The 10,830-nt window shown below is 43.9% G+C and overlaps 1 protein-coding gene across 2 annotated transcripts in view; it reads left to right on the forward strand.

Annotated features, from left to right (window-relative positions):
* pax7a (paired box 7a) overlaps positions 1-3,418 on the forward strand; it is a 45,930-nt gene extending 42,512 nt beyond the window's left edge. For both annotated transcript variants that reach the window (XM_062404718.1, XM_062404726.1), the window contains exon 9: positions 602-3,418. In XM_062404718.1, the coding sequence (XP_062260702.1) occupies positions 602-717 (116 nt within the window). In that variant the 3' untranslated portion in view covers positions 718-3,418. The remainder of the gene's footprint in view (positions 1-601) is intronic.
* Positions 3,419-10,830: the final 7,412 nt, after the last annotated feature.

Here is a 10,830-nt window from a genome sequence, read left to right on the forward strand (position 1 = left end):
GTTTGCATTGTGCCTCTCCTGGTTTTCCCTTTTTTCCCTGTTATAAATCTCCCTGGCCTGTGCTGTGGATGCACGTGAGCGCGCTCCGATCCGTCACGTTTCCGTGTGTGTGCGCACCAGTGTTTTTGTCAGCAGCACGAAACTGATGGCAGCGCGGATGTGAGCTGATGTGAGGTTAATTAAGATGGTGATTGAGCACAGTGGATGGGTAATGAATGGAGGAGAGAGGAGAGAGCTGCTGTCGGCGGAGGAAAATGATCGGCCGTGTGGAGTGTGGAGGGCATGAAATCAGAGATGCCAAGTGTAATGAAGACTGGCACATAGAACACACACAGGGAGCCGTGTGAGTGACAGCATGGAGACTTTACCAGGATGCACATGCTCTGTGCCAGCGGCGTGCCAACCTCAGACAAGGGACCGGGGTGGAGCTTTTTTTATCTCTCTCTGGGAATTGTTTTTTCATTTGACTCACCAGTCTCTGCCACAACTTATTTCAGCCTCGATCACAGGAATTAAAAGGGAGAGAATAGGAGGTGTGTCTCAGGATTCTACCACCTGTCTGACGTGTGTGCTTTTTTGTCTTTTTGTTTTTCCTGTGCAGCTGCTGTCGACTACCTAGCCAAGAACGTGAGCCTGTCCACCCAGAGGAGGATGAAACTCGGAGACCACTCTGCCGTGCTGGGACTCCTGCAGGTGGAGACGGGACAGGCCTACTGAGGCCCATCGGGACGCAACCCCCCGGACCTCTCTCCTCCACCCTCTGCCACCCTCCTCCATGCTCCATCAAGTCTGGACTCCCAACTCCAGCTCACCTCTTCTGCAGCTCGATGCCATGACATCAGCGCACAGACACGCAGCCATGCAGTGTTATCAGTGAAAAGTCACGCTTGGGGGTGTGAGAAGGATCCTCTGGGAGAGATGAAGAACACTTTTCACACCATCGTCAACCACCAGGCGGCTCGGAACCTGCTCTCCTCAAATCGGTGGGCACCCCTGCCCGCTCCTTGTTCTCACACCCCCTCCCCGAACCCTGTTTTGTTTCTGCGGGGCCAGACAGGACCCCAGACGACCCAAGAAGGGTCGGCCGCCTTGGGCCGGTTTCCTCTTTGTCATGGCTGCAGTCCAACACACATTTCGAGCCATCAACAACATGTACTCTGACCTAGCTGTTCATAGTAGTTAACAAAGCCAATATCATTTCAGTGACTCTTCTTCTCGTTCCTTTTTGATATTGTTAAGATTATTGTTGCTGTTATATGATTATGGTTAATGTGATTTACGTTGTTCTTTGATTCCACTCGTATCTCTTTTCTCTGTTAGATGTCGGTGTGTAAAAACACAGTTGGATGACTGAGACCATTTGGGAGTTGCGTGTCTTTTGCGTGTGCATGTTTGCGTGTCGGCACAGTCCCACCAGAGAGGATGATTGTTTTCCAAGCTGCTGCTCCTCTGCCTGCTCCCTGAGCTCTAACGCTCATGAGCGATTTGACCTTCCCACTTTCATATTCGTCTTGACATTCCTAAAGAACTTGGCCACTCTGTGGGAAGTCTGGCTGGATGGATTCTGCAGGGAATTCAAGCGGCGTTTTGGCGGCCAATAGCTTTCCCCTTCTAACCTCCATCCCATCCTTAGCCATGGTCCGTGGGGAGGCGCGCATTGTTTGCAAAAACAGGATTGGGGAAATTAATGTATTTTGTTTAGAAATATGGACCTTGCCAAGGAGGGTTAACTGGATTCCCCCCTCTGCTCCTCCCAAATCCCCCTCTGCCAGGGAATCTGTGTGACTTAAACAGTGTAAAGCAGATTAAATCACACAAATATAGCGTCGACACTAATTCACAGTGACCCTTCCCATCGCCAGACAGGATTTCCATTTTTTTTTTTTCCTCATAGAATATTTAGCACATTCTGTAAATGCACCTTCAGTCGTTTTTCCACCCTCAGACTAAATAATCATTCCTTTTTCCAAACATTCCTCAGGCTCCATTTACAAACACGTACTATGAGCATTCCAGCGCTCTCTGTTATGAGATTAAAATGCACACAAGCTGAGCCATTCACATGCACTCTGGAAAATCATATAATCCAGTCAGTTGTGAAAGGGCACAGGTAACAGCACTGATTGGCCCCCCCTCCCTCGCTCTATTGTTTGGACCGTAGCCCCCCCCCCCCCCTCCCCTCACCTCTAATCCTCCACTTTGCAACCTGTGTGAAATGTACAAAAAGAAGAAAAAAAAAACTTAAAGAATAGTGAATATGAGACGTTTGTGTAGCACTCATAGTTGACTTGACCCGACCCAGGACCTGCTGTCCCCCTTGAGATGTGTGTAATTATTATTTTCTTTCATCGGTGCGATATTGACGATGTTTGTAAACTTCATCTCGAGACAGAATTAGGTCCTTGGTCACCTTTTAAAAACTGAAACCTGTACAGTAGCTGGAGCAGATTGTGTATTGTTTGTTTATAAAGAGTATGTTTTATACTAAAACAACATTATGTGGAGTGGTAGGTGAGGGATCTGTGGAAGTATAAATGTTTGAGTTGACTTTTCATTTTGAGTTTCTTTTACTTGTATTTAATTGGTTTTTAGCTGTTTTGACCAAAAGTTTTTGTTTGTTGGTTGGTTGTTGGGCCCAGGTGAGAATGAATTTGTATAAATTTAGTAAAATATAAATTCCATGAAAAAAAATAATAAAAATTGTATAAAAGGGGATCGGACTGAAACACAGAGATACTCCCTGGACCACAGGACCGCTGTATATTTGAATAAGTGTCCGGATGAACGGCTTCGCCCATCAGAGGGTTTCGAGGGTGTTCATGACCACGGACTGATTATTGATGCAGATCGGACGCGACTGGACCCTGGACCTAACACACCTGAACTCCTGAGCCTGTCGGTGTAAGGCGGGGACCAGTGATGAGGAAGCCTGCGGAGTCGGCCCCTCGGCTCTGAGGGGAAACTGAACCTGAGTCCTGTTTGATTTGTGGACCAATGAGACTTCACGGAGGAAAAGTCCAAGTCGACTCCGCACTGAACCGCAGCAGTTTCCGGCTGCTCCGCTTAGTCGCCTCACTCATGTGTATATTTTAAAAAGGAAGAATTTTAGAATTGTCTTTAGTGTATCAAACCCATTTCTAACACTTGCGTCAATAAACATTTGGATATTTAAAAGCATACAACTCCTTATCCCCCTCCCGTCTACGTGACCCTTAACCTTTTTAGTTCCTTTCTGACACCTGTGCTTTGCTTTAGTCCTTCTTTCTGTTCCGCATGTGTATATATTATCATGGTATAATTTATTCTGCTGTATGAAGTATTAGAGTAGTGGGAAACTTGTATTGGTATTTACTACCTTCAGCCTGTTGGTGTGTTTACTGTAACACTGGCGTAACTGTTATCAATTAAAGATCCAAAATTTCTGCCATTTGTCTCCTTTCTTTATACTTTGTGTTTTTATAAATTAACACTTTCAGTATCTACTGCTGTAAATGTGCGTATCAACCCACAGGACAATCATTTACAACTATTCTGATAATTGAAGAACTATTAAAATCATAGATTAAGCAAATTTTTTGGTCCCAGCTTCTCAAATCAATCTGTTCGTTTTAGTTTAACTTCATTGTGAATTGAACATAGATGAGTTCTGGGCTGACAGAGTTCTAACAGACAGAGTTCGACAATTAAAATCAGTATTTTTACCTCCACCACAGAGGTGATGTTTTTGTGCACTATCACACAAATCTAAAACACTACACTATGGCAAATTTCAACAAAACTTGTTGGAAGGATGCGTTGTGGGTCAGAAAGTAAACGATAAAATGTTGGTGCGCATCCGGATCAGAGGTTAGATCCAGTTTTATTTTATTTTCTTTCATTTAACAATGACATATTTTCATTGATTGAAAAAATAAAATCAGACTTGTTTGGGGGACTGATTTTATTTGAGCTTGTGCAATTTGGTGTAGATCCCAATTAAAATGTCACATATACACATGAAAAGCGGTCTCGTTAGGAGACTGTTGGGCCCTCGTGGAGGTACAAGCTCTCTTCCCTTCTAGTCATAGTAATTGAATAATAAGTAAATAATAATAAAAGTAACACATATATGCATGTACTTAACTAAATGCACATGCGTGTTCTCATGTTTGCGCGTCCTCCATGTGTTCAAGTACATCAGTGGAGCCAGTGGTGTCTGTTCCAGTGGTGGTGATGTGATTAAGGAGTGATGAGAGCTCAGACGTCCCAGACTCACAGACACAGAGTGTGAGTGTGTCTGTGTGTTTCTGTTTGCAGCTGTAGGAAGTCACTCATTCATGCTCACTGACCAGCAGCGCTCTCCTCTCCCCCTCTGCTGCTGCTGCTGGCCGGGGGAATGTTGTCTGCACGTCTCTGTGGTATGGCGTGCATGCAGGGGAACTAACCGGTGTGGTATGCAGGCATCGGTTGTGCTTTACTTTCACTGGAGCTCATTCAGGTTTTCACCCTTAGCACTGTCGGAGGTATGTCGGGCACGTCGGAGGCATGTTCACTCAGTGCTGACTGATTTTTAAACACATTTCAAACATGCTGGACATGACTGATCAATGCAGACACACAATGTCGACACGTAAGCATGCCAAATTATACCATGTGATAAGGTATTTCAATTTTATAAACAACAAAACAACCACTAATTAGTTATTTACAATTACATGAAACAAGTAAAAGGCATCATTAATCACAATGTTTGAGATTTTTACATCAAACTGTATAAGCACGTACATTTTAAGCTTAATAAAGTAAATAATGATCTGGATAAACTTCTATCCGAATATTTTATTCTGAGGTAGCTGTCATTGATATTGAATAGATATTTGAGTGATTTGAGGACAAGCATGAACAGATGCAAAAATATTAAGTGTTCACCCAGGATGAATTGATTCAAAACCACTAAACTGCAGTTTTATCACTATGTTAAATAATCAAGGCTCAATTAGAAGATCTCTGATTCCAAAAAAACTAATTTAAAACAATGTGTGTTTTGCAGAGTGGGTTCTGCAGAACTATTTCAATGAGGCAGGAGGATGGCAAAATATTAAATTGATTCCAAAGCATACTTTCTGTCACTCCGAGGAGACTGACGGGTTCCAGTGGATCCCCTCAACACTTTTCAATAATATACATTATGAGGTGGCTTTTTTGCCTGCCATGTGTCATCCCTGATATATTCCTCTAAAAGTTTGTGTCCTGGTTGTCCAGATTAGACCCTGGCATGTGCCATGGTTGTCCCCTTTGCTCCAGCTCGTCTCCTGAGGTGCCAGCCCGGCAGTTTTGTCTCCCTCTGGTTTGCTGTCAGTCAGACTGGACAAGGTGGCAGCTCAGGCGGTGTTGTGTGGGAGAGCTTTATGACACTTCGCTCATCTCCCCCTTTGATCCCCTAATTGATTGACTACAGGAGCAGGGGATAAACAGAGCCCACAAGAGCCGATTCCACTCGCCTCTCTGGAGTGGTTTAGATAAAGTGCAGGGGCCCGAGCTCTCCGTTCTTCCTCTCCACTCTCTATATGGACACGCGGCCATTGAAGGTGGCTCTGTGCCATGGTAGCTTAGCTTTGGGCTGTGTCCTCAGGCCCGGGGCTTGCGTACTGCCCCTGTGCATAAATGGCTGGCGGTAATGGGTTTGTTTAGATCACAGGGATGGAAATGAAACTCCTGAGCCTCGCTGTAGAGACCAGGAGGCCCTATCGCTCAGGAGGCAGTGATAAAGGAGTCCCAACCTCAGCCTGGTCATACTCACTTTCAATCTGAGCCATGGAATAGGAGCTGTGATTCAGATCTAATTTAGGACCGAGCTCTTCAACCTGACCATGCTGTGATAAATAACTGGCTGCTGAGGAGCAGGAAACCCGTGAAGACGAGGAGGAAGGAGAGGGAGAAGAAGAACACAAACAGCCACGAGGGCCTTCTGAGGAGAAAAATAGGCCAACAAATTTAAAGAAATTGTGTCTGAAAACATGACTTTAGAATGATTTATACGTGATATGATAATCATATTCTAATTTTACAAATCTGTCTTCAGAAAGTGAGTTCAGAGCCGTGTGCAGGTATGCTAAGAAATGATTAAGAGATGCTCTGGGGGTCTTGGTTTTATTCTTTGAGATTATGTGTCACAGGGAGTAAAAAGCTCCCAGCTGTCGCCATGAAAGCACTTACAGTATAATAATCCCCCAAATCCTGTAATTATGCCAGCATACGCCGTGTACCTGAGCCTCAGCTTTGTGCTCGTCACCTCAAGGATCCCACTGACACAGACGCACAGCTTGCTGTGCATATATCTTCTACACAACGGTGTGTTTTGCATAGGGAGAAAATCATATTTTCAGAACATTTGAGGTATTTTGAATTTCACGGTTGCCCCCCTCATGTAATAGACAATCTGTCATGTATAAGTAATAAGTAGGGGCTCAAATAAGGTATTGTCGTAGCTTAAAGTGGTCTGATTTAGCAGAAACTCACAATTGTAAAAATATTCTACCTATATTGCGTTTGTTCGGTCACATTTAGTTTATGAGAAGAGTCAGACTTTTTTGTTTGGTATTGCAAATACATGTCTGTACACAAAGACCCACGCCAATGCACTCACCTCCCTCAAAGCAGTTTTAAAAAAAAACGAAAGGAGGCAGGAAGAAAAGTCCAAGTAAAGTTATAAATCTAAGAAATCTGAGTGAGATAAAAATCACTGTGAAGCCAAGCTTGATTTACATTTAAAATCTGAGCTGTGCTCTCAAACTAATTAATATTAATAACAAAAATGGAAATGAGTGCAGTGGCGGCCCTAAGTGAAGAACAAGCTGGGTGCATTCAGTCAGGAGATTCATATATAAGCCCTTTCTCAGGAGAAGTGGGCTCTAAACAGGCGTGACGGCAGGGCATAGACCGCCATACACAGAGACAATTTTTCTAGATAATAGCCTATCACGCAGGATACAATTTAAATTAAAAAATGCAATTTTCACCTTGAAATGAACAAATGATTACAATTTCTATACAAATTAAGGCATCCAGGCTGTGCCTCAGTACTGTGCCAAGGCCATGAAACCTGACATAATTACCATGAAATACATTTTCAAATATTTGTATTTTGTCCATCGCTTTAAAACATGCCACTCTGCCTTCTGTGGGTTTGTGATCTCACCTTCTGGGGGAAATACATAAAAAAGAGGGGAAATCATCAGAGATGAAAAGCTCTTCAACAGGAGAGATAAAAATGTGGAAAAAAACAGCCTCCCATACACACAGTAAATCAGCGCAGCTCAGCACAGCGGCCCCCAGAGCTATCTCTAAAAGCCAAATTACTGCTCCTTATCTAAGGAATCATATCTACTAGTTATCTGCTCCTGAGATAGGCGCCCCTCTCTCTCTCTTGTGCCTTGTACTCATCGCCAGAAATGCTATTTATTTGTGATTACAGACTCCCTTTGAATAAAAGATGTTTGTGTTTGAGATCCAAAGTTTCGGCAGATTCTCAACTCCTCAGATTCTTCAGAGAGGAGAGCACTGAAGGCAGAACACCTTATTTGGGCAGGGTTGCTAGGGGTGGTCTACTACAGAGAGAGGGATGAAAGTGTAGCCGATGGGAAATATGAGACAAGACCTCAAACTTCTCCGACTCTTCATATCACATATGCTTTCGGAGGGGATTCACACTGAGATGAGGTGTCGAATTGACTTTAAATGCAGAACCTTATGTTTGAAACACACAGAGGTAGGACGCTCTGGCATGTATTTTGCAGTAAGCTGCCAAGAGCCACAAAGTTTGAAGTTTTCCGAGTTTCTCGACTCGGAGAAATGACTGCCCTTGACTGGGAGGAAAAACATGAACATAAGGTTTCCGGCACAGAAATGGAGAAGCTAAGCATCTATTTACCCGAGTGGGAGTGATTAAAAATGAAAACAAGGCCAAATACAAACGCTGAGTCCAAATATTGAACATGACCTGGAACAAATGGACACAAATTGTGATGATAATATTCAAATTCATGATCCCATGCTCTCTGCAGTTCACAGCAGTCAGGTGAAGTCACAGGAATGTTTCTGATGAGAACATGTCCGCCTCCCCTCAGATGTATTCATTTTAACATCATCTGTCGTGTTTATTTTCCATTTCCTTTAAGATGGATTTTTTTTCCCCAGGTGAAAGCAGATCACGTTTCAAAAATGTGACTGTGGCTGCAAAATTGTATTTCTCACTCCTCTGACGTATTCTTTAACTTTTTATTAGAGAGAGTTTTTTTTTCTAAGACACAGCCCAGCAACCCACATCTTGTTATAAGATGGTTCTTTCCCTGTATTTTACCTTCCCTCTCTTTCCCTCCATCTGTTGAAGTCCCTCAGCCAGAGAGGCGCACATCAGATTTCAATAGTTGACCTCTTAATGCTGAGGTCAGTGCTGCACCGGCAGCGATTTCACACTCAAGATGAAAGGGAAATGAACACTGAGGATGCGAGGGGTGACATGGGGCCCTGACCACACCAGCTATTGCCACTCTAACCGCTTCACCGCACCGGGCTGAGATGTGAGAGGAGCTGAGGAGGAGGAGGCGCTGTAAGATGGAGGTCTGCCACCTGTATTTTATTGGTTCACTGACCTAAAACAGATACGCACTGATTGGTTCGCTGATTGATGTTCAGTGGTGGAGGAAGTACTCAAACGTTGTATGTAAGTACAAGTACAAATAAATAGACCAAGAAGCACCACATTAACTTTGCTACGCGAGTAAGTTGCTTTTAATTAAAGTATTAAAAGTCAAAGTACTTGCTGAGTGTAGCCTATATTCCCTAATGCAATCATCCATTTCATCTTTATTATATATTACTACCTCTTCTGAATTCATTACCTCATTGCAGGGGGCTGACCCAGGAACTTTCTTATCACTTTCTTTAACATATCGAGATGAGTCTAGATTTTTTTGGACAATTTGCTGCAGCTTGACTGAATTGAAGGAGACTGGCGGGTCTTGGCGGAGGTATTTTCGATAAAGGAGGCAGGTTCTGGTGTTGTTTTCCCGTCCTGATTGGATCAGTGAACTACTAACCTCTCAGTATTTATTACTTTAGTAAAAAATATAACGTGAACATGTTACGCATTTCATTGTATAAACGTAGTGGAGAGAAAGCGCAGAGATCTGTTGATATAAGCAGTGGAGTAAAAGGGAAGAGTTCCTCAAATAAAAAATCTGCTAAAGTTAAGTACAGATGCATGAAAAAGCGAATGTGTCCCTTTACTATCAGCAGGTCTGGAGAGCTGATCTCCCATCAGACTGAAACACATCTCAAGCTCCTGGTGTCTCTAACCAGGAGCACATTTCCCTCCTCCACCAATGAGCCTGCACCGTCTACAAAGTGTCCTGGTGCTCAGCGCCGGACTCACCGGCCCGCCTGCTCGGCTACAACGCCTCATTACTGGTGCATTTCTCAGGGGCCATTATTGAATGAACACTGAGACAAGGCCAGCGGTGAATGGACAGTTTGGTTACACCGCCGTGAGGCTTGAGCTCCTCGGAGTAATGTACCGCTTAAGTACCTGTCAGCTTTATAAAGGAGGGAGTAGACTGTGTAAATGTGTGTGTAAATAGAGTGTCAGATCAGGACCCCAGGGAGCGGAGGTGGTGGGGGAGTGCATGTGCCTGAGTGTGTGTGTGTTGCGTGCATGTGCGTGTGTGTGTTTGCTCTTTCGCTCACTAACACATATGTGTGTGCATGCGGGTGTCACTATAATGATCATTTAACCCTCCTCAGCAGTCCCCAGGGCTCCACGTTCCCCTTTTGCCTTCATATTGCTCCAGCCCCCCCACCCCCCCACCCCTACCTACCTCTCGCTCCCTCTTTCTCTCTCTCTCTCTCCCCCTCTTCCTCCCCCGTCTGCTCCTCACGGCTGGGCACAGTCGGGGAGCGGCTCCTTATTCATTCATGAGAGAAGCACCGGATAAATAAAAAGGTTCATTACTGTGCTAAAGTGTTACTAATGACATGTACCTGCCACTGAGCACCTCCGAAAATCTAATGTGACACACTAGAATGGAAAATCTATTCTGCTGCACCGGGGCCTCCAATGGTGCCAGCACATACTCTATGGAAATTTCTCTCCGCTTGCCCTCCAATTGTGTATCCCTAAAACCAATATTTACAATCCCATAGCCATTATGTCCTACTACGCCCTGTGCGCCTGCTGCTGCGACCTCCGTATTAGCTGAAAATTGGACTTTGCGAACTTAGCAGGGGAGGAGAGGGTCTTCTCGTAGATGAGAGGGGGCAGCACCGGGGAGCTCAGCGTGAGGCCTGCGGCGTCTCTTAACTCCCCGCCGCCCCGACCCCTAAACCAACAACACCCACCAGATGACAAACAGAAATAAAGAAGCCTCACAGTGTGGCATTTCATCATCTACTGCAGGCAAATTCAAAGTCCGTAATAGGCTGATGATAATGAAAAAACGCAAATAAAGCACAAGTAAAAGGTTAACTGACCTTTTATAAAAGATAAACAGTGAAAATCTACTGTAACTATTTGCGCACTGTCTTGCTGCCACTGATTTATAAAGGATAAAATGAGGATTTTTTTTTTGCTGTTGTTTAGTTAAAAAACAAGATGCAGGCACAGAGTATATTTGATCGGAAAAGGCCAATATGAAGAAGTTTAGTAGTATAGCTAAGTATTAATTAGTTTTACGCAGTAGCAAGAACAGCTCCTAAAGCTCCTGCAAAGACTCAACTACAATTTATTTTTAAAATAATGCTCTCTAAAATTTTGAATCTTAAATCTTACAAGTCTTATCTTAAATCAGGTTCTGT

The sequence above is a fragment of the Platichthys flesus genome, chromosome 2, assembly GCF_949316205.1.
Source record: "Platichthys flesus chromosome 2, fPlaFle2.1, whole genome shotgun sequence".
Taxonomy (NCBI): Eukaryota; Metazoa; Chordata; class Actinopteri; order Pleuronectiformes; family Pleuronectidae; genus Platichthys; species Platichthys flesus.